This window comes from Helianthus annuus, chromosome 1 (assembly GCF_002127325.2).
Source record: "Helianthus annuus cultivar XRQ/B chromosome 1, HanXRQr2.0-SUNRISE, whole genome shotgun sequence".
Lineage (NCBI taxonomy): Eukaryota > Viridiplantae > Streptophyta > Magnoliopsida > Asterales > Asteraceae > Helianthus > Helianthus annuus.
This window is the reverse complement of record NC_035433.2, coordinates 107,632,807-107,648,282: the sequence shown is the minus strand read 5'-3', so window position 1 is coordinate 107,648,282 and position 15,476 is coordinate 107,632,807. Positions and strand designations below refer to the sequence as shown.

At 38.4% G+C, this 15,476-nt stretch overlaps 2 protein-coding genes and 1 long non-coding RNA gene across 3 annotated transcripts; 1 reads left to right on the top strand and 2 right to left on the bottom strand.

Moving 5' to 3' along the window:
• Positions 1–1,745: 1,745 nt before the first annotated feature.
• Positions 1,746–4,980, bottom strand: LOC110938787. The gene is made up of 3 exons (XR_002591694.2): positions 4,723–4,980; positions 4,523–4,605; positions 1,746–1,817 (listed from the first exon to the last, which is right to left on the bottom strand). It is a non-coding gene; the product is annotated as an uncharacterized LOC110938787 (long non-coding RNA).
• A 554-nt stretch (positions 4,981–5,534) lies between these two features.
• On the bottom strand, positions 5,535–5,855 carry LOC110929188 (thioredoxin F-type, chloroplastic-like). Its single transcript, XM_022172319.1, has one exon. The coding sequence runs from the start codon at positions 5,853–5,855 to the stop codon at positions 5,535–5,537; it is 321 nt and encodes a 106-aa protein (XP_022028011.1).
• Positions 5,856–11,202: 5,347 nt separating this feature from the next.
• LOC110873992 (E3 ubiquitin-protein ligase RING1) lies at positions 11,203–15,476 on the top strand. Its single transcript, XM_022122975.2, has 2 exons — positions 11,203–12,535; positions 15,067–15,476. The coding sequence occupies exon 1, from the start codon at positions 11,548–11,550 to the stop codon at positions 12,505–12,507; it is 960 nt and encodes a 319-aa protein (XP_021978667.1). The 5' UTR covers positions 11,203–11,547; the 3' UTR covers positions 12,508–12,535; positions 15,067–15,476.

Sequence of the window (15,476 nt, the reverse complement as noted above, 5' to 3'; positions counted from 1 at the left end):
TGACTGCCCGAGGCAGTTCGCAATACATGATTACCACCGTAATCCATGCAAGTAATTGTCCTTAACAACCCCCGTGTGAACGGGTGCTGAGTCCAAACTATAGTATTATCGTCGTTAAGGCAGGTAGACAGCATTCCACGTGTAAACATAACAACAAGCATTCATTTAGTCACGTAATACATGCGGTACCGGTTAGCGTTTAAAGTAATTGAGTAGTGTGTTCGATTGTGATTTAGAATAAGTAACGTATGTAACACCCAAAAGTGCTAAAGCAAAAATGGTTCGAGTATACTCACAGTGATTGATGGATTGAAGGGAGCACTTGAGAGTAGGGTTAGCCTGAATAGTTCGATAGTATAACAATGAGTACGCGTAAAATGGAAGCGTGTTTTGGCCTAATAGACAAATACTCTTATCGAGAAGCGATTAACGATATTTGTCCTTCCAGTTACTACACGTCCTTAATCGATTGGGAAAATCGAAACTTTGGCGAGAATGAAAATCGAGGAATGGGACTAGTTAAACAAGATGCGAGTTTCACCCCTAACTTGGTAACATTGTACCCTAATGTGGTTGGTACGTATCAAAAGATAAGGGTCCACTAGAGTATGAAATGGAAAACTCCCTTCAAGGTTTGGATATCACTCCTAACTTGAGGGTAGATTTCATGCAAAAATCAAAGTATAGCTAAGTGAAAATCATCACCAAGTGTGGGAATCACCCCTATCTTGATGAATCATTTCGATTGTGTTACATGAGTGTCTTCAAAGCCTCCAAGTGTGTATTGTGTTAGCCTTAGGAAAGGCATGTATATTAAGAGTCCAAGAGAATAGAGGGAAGCAAAGAAGATAGAAAAGAAGTTGTTTTAAGCAACACATAGTGAATAAGCTCTTAAACTATAGACTAGGCAAGGCATACCTAATTCCCTATAGTTATGGCTCTGATACCAATCTGGTATCAGAGTATTCCTACTATAGACTAGGCAAAAGTAAGGCAATCCTACCTAATTCCCTATAGTTATGGCTCTGATACCAATCTGTCACACCCCAACCGATGGCGGAAACATCGGGATGAGACGAACAAATTACTCAAAACAACATAACACTAAATGTGACAATATGAATTAAATCATTTTATTAAAACTAAAGAATAATACACTGTTTCAAATAGTAAACATAGATTCAAACATTGTTTAATTGCTAAAATGGGTATCTAAAACCATCCTAGCTTGTTTCTTGAGTCTTGTACCAATCAACCTGCAACATGTATTAAAATAACATCAACAAAAAGTTGGCGAGTATACAGGTTTGATACATAGCATAAAGTAGAATAAAAAGTTTAAATACTCCTATCCAACATGAACAACATAATACAAGTTACTAATATGCTGAAACAGTGTCACTATATGTCAAACCCAAGTTTCCAAAGCACACGCCCCAAGACTCACTCAAGGGCGGTGCGTACTCCTATAGAATAGGAGATTTAATAAGTCTCAGTAGTCTCAGAAGTTTCAACGCACACGCCCCAAGACTCACTCAAGGGCGGTGCGTACTCCTATAGAATAGGAGATTTAATAAGTCTCAGAAGTTTAATAAGTCTCAGCTAGGTTAATGAGCATATAGACACGAAAGCTTACATAACATACGAGATTAACAAGCATCAAATTGTTGCGTGTTTTTGTATAGAATACATGTTGCACCCAAAAGTGATAAAATAAAAATGGGATCAAGTATACTCACATTGATTGCGTATAAGAATCCTCGAAATAACGCACGAGTAAGAATGGAGTATCCAAGAGAACGAATGAAATGGTTATCCTAGATATATGAAATAACACATAATGAACTCGTTATTTTTTTGTTGGTTAAAATGAATAATCCAAATATTTACGATTTGTGAAATAGTTATTTACGTATTACGATTTAACTCGTTATTAAAATAAATAAGGAAAATTTAAAAGAATAAATTTGAGTTCTAAATAAATTGAAGGATTTTATTTAAAAAAATGAATTAAAAGGTTAATCATGGAAGAGAAAGAGAGTACTTACTTTATAAATTTATGGATTATAATGGGTGGTTTTATAAAGATGTAACTAGATTATATACCCGTGAGCTTCACGGGTTATGAGTTGTGTTTAAAACGTTAAATTTATTTCGATAAATTTGAAAATAAGTTACAACTTTGATCATCAAAAACTTTCTTCTAGCCATCAGTTGCGAGGTGAATTTTTTGTAAATCTTTATCTTCTATGACGTCGTAACGGCACCTTGAGGTATGTTTGCATCAGCCATCATATCCCAGGCGGCAAATGATCCCTAAAAAATAAAGAAAAACTTTCTATCCAAGTTACAAAAACACATATCATGTTATGTGAACCACCACTTTTTGAAGTACTTCGATTTGACCCGTATCCAGTTTGGTTCGAACCTACTCAGACCCGAATCCGTTCTAACCCAAACCAAACGACCACTTTCTAAAATATTTCCTTTCACCTGAACCAGTTTGGTTGGAACCTTATTACCCAAACCCATTGGACCCATCATAATTTTACTTTGGGAACTTCTTCGTATCATCCATCGGACCTGCAAGAATTCAAATAAATCATAAGGAACAAATCTAAACATTAAGTAGCTATGCATATATGAATTAACAAAATGTAATAGCTCTTCTACTTGTACTAACATCACCAGCAACATCACAAACACTATGTCAATAGGTAAATAAGAAAAGACTCCTATTCACTTTTCTTACAAATTGTCTAACTAAATACAAAACCAAAGTTCTTATTCATGACAGGTGCGGTTCAAGTGACCGGCTAAAACGGGTCACATTGTATGACAGGTTAATTTGGTTGATCTGAAACACTTTTTTTGTTAGTTATTTAATAAATAACAATTGATAACATATTACAAAAATATATTATTACCATAGCTGATCTAATTTTCTTTCATTATGAGCTAAGAGTTTTTAATTTGACCCGTAAAAGATATGGACACATTCAAAAGTAGTAAACGGGTCAAAAGTAGTAACAGGTTCTCGTATAAAGACTTGGTTATGTACGGTTTAAAATTGCATTAAGGTCATTCTAAGATATGATACCTGGTACAATATTTGTGATTCCAACCAGAAAGACAGCCTAAACAAAATCAAACCTGAGTTAGTGTGTGGATAAAAATCTAAAAGTTGAAGACAAGTCAACCCAACTACATAAATCTGTACATAGTTGAAATTTGATTATTTTAACTATCACCAAATTAATAAAAATAACACATAATGAACAACGAATATGACCGGAAAACTTTATATAGTCTGGTGTCACTTAGTTAACTCGTTAAGAGGATAAATGTCTTACCGAAAGGGAACAACTATTAATTATAAAATACAAAGAAATGAAGAATACTTTTCCTTGTCAATTGTCACTGATCGAAATCCAAAATAACAAATACGAGACACATACTCATATAAAGTAAACAAAAGTGTACTAACTCACAGATTCACGGTGCCCTTGTAAACCGTCGCCAGCTTCTTCAATCATTCTCCTCCAAGAAAGTTCTTCGGTTGCGACTAAAAGAAACCTTCTAGACGTTTGATTACGGTTACCTTCCGGTCGGTGAAGGCCAATTAGATCTTCTTCCGCTTGACCCATTTTTGCATCAACAGAGGGTATGTTAAGGAGAACCAGCCATGATTTTGTCCTAAAACAACAAACCCTAGAAACTCTTCATAAACTTATTTGCTAAAACAAAGATAAATTAGAATGCACCCACATAAAAGCACCAAAGCAAAATCATGTGGAAAGAAGAATCGTAACTTACCAAGATCATCGGCTCTTTAAGAGAAGAAGATGGTTTCGATGGTCGCCGGTGGAGAGGATCGGGATGAGCTCTGTCTTTTCTCACTCTCTCTCTCTCTTTGTTTGTCTGCAAATGAAAAGAAAACTTGGGTGTATGGGGAAATGGGGATGGGTATGAGCGGGAATTGAAAAGTTGAATTCAACATTTGGCCGCTTAAAATGTTATGCTTAAAGATGTTGTATCTGATGCATCACAACTTGTACTTTGACTATGGTTTTTTAAGAATTGAATTTGAGCTTTAATTAAAAAAAAAAAGAAAATTCTATGAAAATTACACCTAGGATGGGGGCTTGAGAGTGTGACACCTAGGATTGTTAATCTTTCCTTTATTATATAGGAAGATTAAAAGAGGAGAATTTAAATAAATCTTGTTTAATTAAAAAGAAAGGGATTTACGGATTGTGTTATGAAGGAAAAGTGTGAACAAATAATTATTATTGAGTTAATTTTGAAAAGGAAAATATAAATAAAAATAAATATAGACTGCTGCTGCTACCCGTTATGTCCAGCATTCCCATTCTTGTTTCATATTTCAGCAAGTTACATATAACATCTTTATGATAAAACTCAAAGTTTCCATTGATTCCTTTGTGTTTAAACGATTTTTTTTAAGTTGAAGGTGAATAACGAAATTAACGAGGAACAGTTGGTAAAAGGAAACGTATACCGAAACACAGTGGCCGACTCGAGTTCTTCGGCTTCGTCTGATACTCCGGCGAGCTCCGACTCCGGCGACGGTTTCGTGTTCTCCTACAAAGCTCCGGCAAGTATGCAAGGTTATTCGAAAAGATGTTACGGTGTTGCACGGTGTTGAAAATATAAGAACAGAGGTTATACGAGTAACGAATGAAACAAGAAATCATATACCGAAAACGAGTCGAGAGGAATCTCGTCGATCTCCGTTCGGCTCCGGCGGCTTCGAGTTCTTCCGGCGACTTCCGGTCTCTCCGGCGAGGTGTTAGGATATTCGAATCGTGTTGCGAGTGTGAGTGAGGGTGTCGAGTTGGTGTGGGTTCGGTTTTATAGTGTTCGAAGGTCTCGTAAACTTGGTAATGATCTCCTAAAACGCGTTTTCGAACTGGTGATTTTAGTATGATTGGAGTGGAATGTAGTCTAGGTTCTTGATTGGGTTTAAAAAAAAGAAACGTGGATACGTATCAATCAATCCTCGATAAATTAGGAAATGCGAAAAAAAGGAAATCAAGGTTGCTGGTTCTTCGCTGTAAATGGTTGGGCGGCAAAAGGAAGTTTAAAAGGAATGAAGTTATATTTCTTTTAGAGAAAAATGCCCGGATAGTCCCTGTGGTTTCGCATTTTTTCACCTATAGTCCCCAACTTTCTAAAATTACCTGAATAGTCCCCAACTTTTCATTTTTTGTTCTCGGATAGTCCCTGGGTCTAACTTCAGTTTGTTTTCTCTGTTAAGTGGGTGTGAAATGACAAAAATACCCTTTCCTTTAAAAGGCCAAACCGCAGGGACTATCCGGGAATCTTTTCATCAAACTAAATTCATTACTTCCCTTTCCGGCCACCTGCAAATCAGTAAATTCCCAAACTGAAACACTCTACTAAACTGTATTTCACATATAAATGAATTCACTTTGCAGATCTGCAAGTAATTCTTAATAATCAACAACTAAACTACCAGAAAAATGCAATATAAGCAAATAATAACTAATTTACCACTGAGTGTACATATGGAGAACAACATACTTATCACCAGCGGCATTAACGATCGGCCAAAACGTATCCTTATCGACTTCCGTAACCACACCGACAACCACCGTCGTACCAGAGGCCTCCAAACTCGATCTCACCGTCAAATTCCTCAATTTGTTGGCGGTTTTACTACTCGGCGTTTTCACTAGATTGAACGACCGGCAAACTTCTTCGACGATGTTCGATTGCTCAGTCGGCCATGACGACGATGATATGGTTAGCGACGGTGGCGGTGACGGCGGGGAAATTGGGCGGAAGACGTGATGAATTTGTAACGCCATTGTAGTGGTGGTTGGTGGAAGACGATTAAGAGTGAGCGTGTTTTGAATGTTAAATGGTTGATAAGTGATAATATGATATCTTATTTAGATACAGATAAGTCAATTTATGAGGAATACAGATAAGTGAAATCATAAACATGGATTCGTGTGGTGCTTCTTCTATATCTGTTTTAATAGTGATGAAGAACATAGTTAAATGCCCGGAGAAAGGAGGTGCGGGTGTGGGATGTGGTTGCCGGAGAACGGCTGGTCTTGTCACCGGAGAAAGATAGAGGGAACTGGGTTTGTGCTTGTCGCCAAAAAACGAGGCCACGACGGTGTGAGGTGACTTGGGTGTTTTAGGGTTTCTTCAAAGAAAATTGCAGAGAAGAAGGTGATGGTGGAGGGCGGAGGAGGGTGATGGTGGGTGGAGGTTGAAGATGAAGTGTGGTGGTAGGGTTTTTCTCTAAAAATGTAGAAGATGCCCGGATAGTCCCTGTGGTTTGGCCTTTTAAAGGAAAAGGGTAAATTGGTCATTTCACACCCACTTAACAGAGAAAACAAACTGAAGTTAGACCCAGGGACTATCCGGGAACAAAAAATGAAAAGTTGGGGACTATTCAGGTAATTTTAGAAAGTTGGGGACTATAGGTGAAAAAATACGAAACCACAGGGACTATCCGGGCATTTTTCTCTTTCTTTTAACAATGAGAAACGTAAATAATAACTAAAGTTGGTGGAATGGTTTGTCTACTCCTATATTTTTTTTTGCATTCCAGATTTTTTTTTTTTTTTTTTTTATAGATTTTAGTTTCACAAACTAACACAAAAGGCCCTTGCCTTTTTTTTAACTTAGATAAACTTTAGCTAAGGTTTCTTTTTGCTAACTAACCAACTTAATCAAGTTTATTTAGAATGTAATTATTATTTTTAAATCGTTTACGTATTAGTACAATATTAATTAATTTAGACAAATAAATAAACAAATCAATAAATGAATTAAATTAAGGAATAATCCCGTAAATGGTTATTTATTTCGCGCAAAAATTCCAAGGTTCAAGGGTTAGGATCCGAATTTCAAAACGGGTCGGAATTTTTTGGAAAACCAATTTGACGGATGTTACAATTGTTTCTTCTTTTGAGAAGGATGTGTTTGTGTATGATGGCTTGACCTTTTGAGGTTTTCGTTGTAGTATTTGAAAACATTGAAGTATCCTTACCTTTCAGGTCGAGCGATCGAACGAACCGTTCGATCGGTCGGCTTAACCGATCGGTTAGGTACTTCAACAATAGTCCTTATCAGAGTGTCACCTGGTCGGACGGCTCGACCGATCGGGTGGCACTCCAACGAGTTGAACAAGTTGCAAATCGATTAAGTGTTGAAGCATAGTATCTCATGATCCGAAGAGTAATTCTAATCAGACCGTAGTCCGATCGAACAACACTTCGTTCAATACTAGACTTCATGAATTTGTTAAAGTGCGGGGCGATGTGCTAGCCGATCGGTTGGCCTGGTCGATCGGCTGGCTTATCCGATCGGCTGGGCTGTCCGTTCGGACAGCCAGCCCGATCGGTCAGCTTCCTGACCTGGTCGGCCGGTTCGTCTAACACTTGGCTGTTTTGGTTGTTTGACGTTATATCGAGGTACTTTGACAACGAGTTGAACCATAGAACCCTCGTCCTAACTTGTTTCTCCTGCTCGGACAGGAATCACCCAAACCCGGCCGGTGAACTGTTCGGAACGGAGTTTAACGTTTAACCCGAAGTCGGTGAATCTCGTGGATAGAACCCGAATCTTGAACCGCACAACTACTAGGATGATAAGTGAGTCGGTTCAAACTCCATTTCTACCGGTTTGAAGGCATTGAGTGTAAAAGAATTGAAAGAAAGTTGGAAAACATTCTTTCAATCCTTTTCACCGTGTAAATGTTTAGATCTATGATGGATCTTTGTTTATTTATGTGGAAATCGGCTGGATCCAAGTGATTCTTGGTGGATTGAAGCCAAAACATGAAGTTCTTCAAGAACACCATGATAACATCACCCTTGAATACTTGAATCTTGATGATTTCACGGCTAAAAAGTAAGATTTGAAAGATAGAAAGGTGTAGGAGTGTGTATAGATCAAGAAAGTACAAGATTTAGGAAGAAATCTTATCGGAATAGGAAGGAATCTGAGAAAAAGGACGAGAGCACGAGCTGGTCGGTCAGAGGTTTCCAAAAGTAGAAAGTTTGAAAGTGACAAGGGGTATTTATAGGCTTCCAAAAGAGGAAAGGGGCTGGCCGATCGGTCAGGCACCCCGATCGAACAGCCTGTCCGATCGGACAGCAGTCCGATCGGCTGGGCTGTTCGATCGGCTGGGAGCCTGATCGTTCAGCTGCCTGATTCGAGCGTTCGGTGCGACGATTTTCGATATTTCGATTTCGATTGCGATTGATGAGAATACGATAGAGTTACCTATTCAAATTACTTTTAATCCCAACCACTATATCTAACATACAATCACCTATGTCTCGCGCTGTCTTTTCGCCACCAATTATCATAATTCGATTTTGATTGAGTTCGATTGAGTTTCGAGTTTCGATTGATTACCATACATAACATAAAGTAAACACGCACAAGTAACACATAAGGCACACACACACGTATACCAGCACAGAGTTCGCGTAATTCGAGTCTCGAGTTCGATAATGATTAGATTAGCTCGATTATTGATTAATTGACTTTATCGCATTGTTACATCCTATTATTCACAGTCGTTTAACGTTTCGCATTGATTTGAACGTTCGATTACTTTGTTTAATAACACTTACTCCACATAATACAACTAACGTAATCGCAAACATAAAATAGACTAACTATGGTCAAAGAAGTCAATCTTGACTTGACTTTGACTTTGACATTCGGTAACACGGGGTGTTACACCAAGTGACTTCAAAAGTGTTGGAACCATCCAAGCTTTCAACCTTCAATGTTGAAGGACTTGTGTTTTGGTGAATGTGTGAACCATAGAAGCTTTGGTTCTTCAACCTTGTTCCACTACAACACTTGTTTAAACTTTAGTTTAAACTTCATACACTAAATCTCAAAACAATTTCCAAACAAAGGGACAAGGCTACATCACGTCCTCAAACACTCTTCATTTTTGTTTAGTTTAAACTTCAAACACTAAATCTCAAAACAATTTACAAACAAAGGGGCAAGGCTACATCACGTCCTCAAACACTCTCCATTTTTTGGATACACACATCTAGCTTGCTCACTTGGTTGTTTTAAGATTTAGTAGTTTATGGATTTTTCATTTTTAGTCTATATTAATGACCAACCGAAACCATAATTAAGTTGATAATTTTGTGATTTGGTGAATCATATAATGAGGTTAAATGGATGGAATTCATACTACCTCCTAGCATGACCATTCCCATGGTACCTTAATTTACATTCGTATATGTAATTTTTAAATTCCGAATCCAACTCGTTAAACAAAAACTGTAACTCACACACCTTCATTTCCCTCTTAGGGTAACTTCGGTGTTCCAAAACTCAAGAGTCGTCAAACTCACTAAGTGGAATTACTTCGCAAACCGTGAATATACATGACCCTCTTTCCGTTTTCACACTTTTGGGTGCAATATATATATACGTATTAAAACTCACACGAACACGCTTATGCAAATACACTAAACGTACAAACGAATCTGTTATACATGCTTTATATGTTTATACTTTAGGAATACATGCATGCTAGAAGTCATTCTTGCACTATACTTTGTCATTAACTTCGTACAAGCCTACCTTAACATGTATAATGCTATAGGAGTAGCACACCACCCGTGTTGGGTCTATGTTAAGTAATTATACAAACGGTCTTGTCGTTGCGACGATAAGATTACGCTAGTGGAATCTTTAGGTTGACACGTATATGATGCATGCTAGTTCATGATATGTCATGCCTTAGTATATGTTTTTGCCATGCGGATCTCGTAAAAAATCTTTATACTTACGCTAGTACACTAAACTTGTATGGTCACCAATGCTTTTGTGCTGACATGTTACTTTAATATATTGCAGGAGCTTGATGTTGATGCGTTGAAAAGAAATCCAATAAGAAGGACTAGAAATGCACTTAGTTTAAATTTATGTTTTGTTGTTTAATTTGTATGTTCTACTTTTCGTATTTCCCTTTTGAACAATGTATTCCCTTTAACAAGAAATGAAAATCGTTACTTTAAATACCTGTCATAATTAGTCGTAATGAAGTCTTGTGAAATCTCGTTTTCGTCTCACTCCGATGTTTCCGCCATTAGTTAGGGTGTGACATGACGTCGCTCTCCTGATGAGTCCAAGGCATGACGAAACTAGTGACCCACATAAAGAAGCGAGATGGATTGGCTTATCCCGAGGAGATGAGAACGCCACACAGGCAGTCAAAAACTAACACGTGACAATTTGGTATCAGAGCATGTCGATTCTCGGATACGTTGGAACGTGACTCTTAACCAAAATGAGATTAACATTTAGAGTACGGTTACGCGATGATCGCAGGAGAAGAGTAAATATGGGTTTGCTTCAGCAAAGGTCTTTGTATTCCACGAGTACAGGATCGTGAGAACCGCTCTAGTATAGTGTCAATGAAGCCCTCTGTGACGTGTTCAAAAACCTACAGTAAGTAGCGTCGTAAAAGGAAAGTTTTGTGAAAACTACTACAATTATTTAGGTTCCCCGTATTCCTGAAACTATTGACGAATCATTAGCGCCAACATGAGCAAACCCGATGCAGCAGACGTCAGCACCAAGATAAATAAGAACTGACGTACTACTTGAACCGACACAACATAAGATCGTTGTTGTTGTGCTACTGGGTGTCCTACCCTCCCAAAGTGAATCATGCTCAACATAAGGGAACCATGCATTGTCAAGTATGCGAGCTGGTATGGGACGACGAGCATGCACGAGGACGTGCATGGGATGGTGGTGGTAGAGTGTCACAGGCCAAATATGTGAAGATCGGCATGCTATGGGTTGTGCTTGAACGCTTGGGTTACTAGCTAGTCCAGGACGTTATTGGAGGACGAAGTCAGTGTCAATGAAAAAGTGTACGCACTAATCTTGTGATACTATGCTAAGATAAGGGCACCACTGGTATCCTCATAAGGGGGGGGGGGTCTTCTTTGACCAGTCTCCAACGTGGAGCACAAGTACAAGATTCGCAAGGATTTAAGTGTAGTTAACAAAAATTATTAGACGATTGAGTATGGAATGCTCTATAGGATATCCAAGCGCTATTCGGTATGCTTGCATACACACTTTCCAGGCTGGTTTGTCTCGGACATATGAAACCACACTATCTCATTCAAAGGGTTTCACCAACAACTAACGTAGAAAAAATATCATGTTTAACTTAGGAAGACCACTTTACTCCTCCTTCCTAGTCACCTTTTCTACAAGTTCTCTTCCTAAAATGTTGTCCCTAGGAAAACCTTCCCCATGATAGAGTGGTACAAACACTTGCATTAAAAACACAAGTACTAGTCCACAACCTTTAACCACAAGTCCAAAAAAATTAACCAATTTACATTATTACCACACTTCCAACAAAACAACAAGAGTTAACTAACGACACTAACCAAACCAACCAATCTTGTCCCACCCTCACACACACTCTCATCCATACAATAATATCCCACCTGACCCATCACCAAACCAAACACAATGTCCTCAACCACCGTCACCACCACCACCACCGTCATGGACCGCCGCACCTACTGGTGCCACGAGTGTGACATGAGCATCTCCCTCCTCCCTACCTCCTCCCTCTGCCCCCACTGCAACTCCGATTTCCTCGAAGAATTAGATTCCCCAATCACCTTCACCAACCCTAACCCGAACCCTAACAGTCACGGCGATTCAGATCAGTTATTATTCCCGTCGTTTCTCGACCCGTCGTTACCGGCGGACGCGTTTCAGTTTCCGGCAGCGGAGACACCGGCCGATACGCTCGATAATCCGTACTTTCACCGTGTAATTAACCACCTTTTTAACTCCGATTACGTTCACAGTCCGTCCGCCGTGGCTACCACCTCTCGCCTCCACTCGCCGGCGGCGAAATCCGCGGTTGAAGCTATACCGTCGGTGAAGATCACGGCGGCCTTGCTTGAGATTGATCCGATTGTTATTTGTGCGGTTTGTAAGGATCAGTTTGTGATTGATGATGAGACGAAAGAGCTTCCGTGTAAGCATATGTATCATCCTGATTGTATAATTCCGTGGCTTTCGCAGCGTAATTCGTGTCCGGTATGTCGGTTTCAGCTGCCTATTGATCCGGTGGACGGGGATTCGAAAGTGAGGAGGAGGTCTAGGTCTAGGGTTTTGAGATTGGGGGATTTGGTAGATGACGAGGATGATGAGGAGTTGTTAGGGTTTGGATTGAGGCATTTGGCTCGGAGGCATCGGTTGGTGTTTCCGATTAGGCATCAGCGGGAGCGGCGGGTGGGGGAGGTGGAAGCTTTGTTTTCGCCGACGCAGATTGGGGAGGAGGTTCAGGTGGATGTGATGCCTGATTCGGGGCGGACGAATAGTGTGGAGACGGTGTCGAGTTGGCCGAGCTGGCCAGTTGATGGAGGTGAGATTGCTGCTAGAGTTAATGATGATGATGATGTGGTGATGTCTTGAAACATTGCATACAAGGGCTCTTTTACAGGTAAATTTGTAGGTATATATTTTTATTGCACTTGTATGATTAAAAGTATAGTTTGCTTACTAGTATTTGATGATGCTAATGGGCCTTTGGCTTGGCGGTATCCATGTGTCTAAAATGGTTCCCCTCATCGAGAATTAGGAGTGTAGATTAGATTGATGTTCATAAAAAAGGTACTTGATGATGGCATTAGGAGTGTAGATTAGATTGATGTTCATAAAAAAGGTACTTGATGATGGCAATAGTCCTTGTTGCTGAATTTGTAATCACTGCATTTGATTGTATAACATATGGAATGCATATTGGTTTTATGTTTTAGCAGACGTTCAATATCCATATCTTGCTTCCTCATATCTTGCATCTAGTGATCGTCATTTTGAACTTGACTGAAAAATGAAAAGAAAAGAAAAGATGGTTTATTTGCTATGGATGAATATGAACGTTAGAGTGTAACCGTAGAATACAGGGAAGAACATTATTCTAGGTTACAGACATAGGATCGTCTTGAGTGACATGGTCTGATGTTCGTTTATCTGGTGGTTTCTTGCAATACCTTTAACCATGAGTAAATTACAAGTTTTGTCCTTTATGTTTACACCAAATTGCAGGCGCTGTCCTTTAGCGCAAAAATTGACAAATTTTGTACTTTATGTTTCAAAATCTTGCGCAGTTTGTCCTTTGAGCCTAACTCAGTCAGATTTTTGGATTAAATATGGGCATGTGCTTTGCACATGAGGGTATACTTGTCTTTTCACCTTTCCAAGGGTTATTGTGTAAATAATTTATATTGAAGGACTATTTTTAAAAGTTAAAAGATATTTAATTAAAATAAAATATCTGAAGCTTTTTCTTGAAGATCGGTTTATATGGATTTTGAAAAGCATAAAGTGATTGGCTTTTGTTTTGTTCATTTGTCTTCAAATCTTGAAGCTTTTTTTGAATCTTTATGTCAAGTTCATCTTTTCTTTACCTAAATTATTTCAAGTAACAGTAGTCTCTCGAAGCCATCTTCAAGTTCTTCATCTTTTGAAAGACGGGCAAGACCACAAAAGGCAGCCGCAGTAAACTGTCCCAGATGCGATTCGACGAACACATCTTATTCTTCAGTGGCAAAACCAACACTTCCTGATCTAGTTGTACCTTCTATATCTACAGCTGTACTATCTCAAAACCCTAGGATCCATCTTGACCAATATGGTCAAGATCTAAATTTAGGGTTTCTCCAAGTACCCAACTTTGATGCCACCAAGAATACAAATTCCTCTGTTTCTACTACTACCACCACAACTAATACTCAGCTTTCGGCTTTGGAGCTCTTTTATTGTGTAAACAACACCTCCGGTTCCACCTCATCACAACCTTCCCCAAACAACATATTTTCCTTTAATCTCAGATCCATATTTTGTCAACAACAATGGTCGGAAGCGGTAATAATAAGCAAAAATCCGGAAAATATGTAGACGGTGGTTTGTTATCCGGCTGGTCTCGTCCGATTGGTCTCCGGTTACAGATTCTCCCCCTATCAAAGGTGTTTATCATTGTTATTGATTTGATTGATTTTTTAAGGAAGAGTTTAATGGTAAGAATAGTTGAAGTAATTCAAAGAATAAATCAAAAGCTTCCACATTTAATTCGAATTCAAGAATCATCAAGAAGCTTAAAATGAATGTTCTTGGTTTTGGGATAAAGAGAGAAAGGTGCAGAGTTTTTTGAGAGAGAGAGAAGACTAGAAGAGAGAGAAGTTTATTTTAATTAAATATCTTTTAACTTTTATAAAATAGTCCTTCTATATAAGTTATTTACACAATAACCCCTGAAAAGGTGAAAAGACAAGTATGCCCTCATGTGCAACGCACATGACCATATTTAACTCAAAAATCTGATTGAGTTAGGCTCAAAGGACAAACCGTGCAAGATTTTGAAACATAAAGTACAAAATATGTCAACTTTTGCGCTAAAGGACAGCGCCTGCAATTTGATGTAAACATAAAGGACAAAACTTGTAATTTACTCCTTTAACCATTTATGCTGGTTTCATTTGGTGTTTTGAATTGATGAATGATGAACACATTCCTCAAGAAACCATATAGGTCTATTTGTCTCTTTTTATTTGGTATATGTGGTTATTAAGATTAGCATGGTCTGATGAGGAATAGAGTCAACCAATGTAGCAGAAAAAAGAACACTTGCTCAAAGAAGAGATTTTCTGGTGCAAATAATTTAATACAAAAGTCAAAATTACCATCCATCAAGACTTTGTTCTTTAATCTGTTAAGAGCTTCTGATTTGTAGCTTTGTTTTAAAAGCGCGTCTGATCAGAAAAAAAAAAAAACGCCTCATGTGGGTCAAAATTGGTCAACTATAGGGTTTGGGGGACTGATGATGCCAATATATAAACATAACCAAAAGGAGGAAGAGATTATGAATGGTTTATAGTTTACTTGATTAAAAGGCTGATATGTAGCTGTAGTGTATGTGGTCAACTAGTGTTTTGTGTCTATAATGCCTAATGATTTTTTTTTACTTGTCTCCAGATGATGTATAGTGGTTCTTATGGTTCCAAGGTACCTCACCAGCCTGCAAATTTAACCAAGTGTACATTGGTTGCAGACTTTATGTTATATCGGCTCCTATATCCTAGATCCTAAACCCTAATAAAGATTAAATGGCCCGTGATCTTTTTACGCCAGCTTTTCTTTGCTTTTTTTCTTATTTTTTTTCTTTTTTTTAACCTTTTTGGATTTCTGTTTTAATAATGGGCCTTTTGTTTTCCTGTCATTGTGTTCTCTTAGAGCTTGCAAATAACATGTAATGCAGTGGTAGCTACTGCATTAGTAGGTCTTGTTTGTGTTATTGTGACCATTGTGAATTGTGGGGTTTTCTGGAATCTTGATGCAACTACATACCCAATGTTGGTACTTTATAGTATATGCTAGTTCTTTTA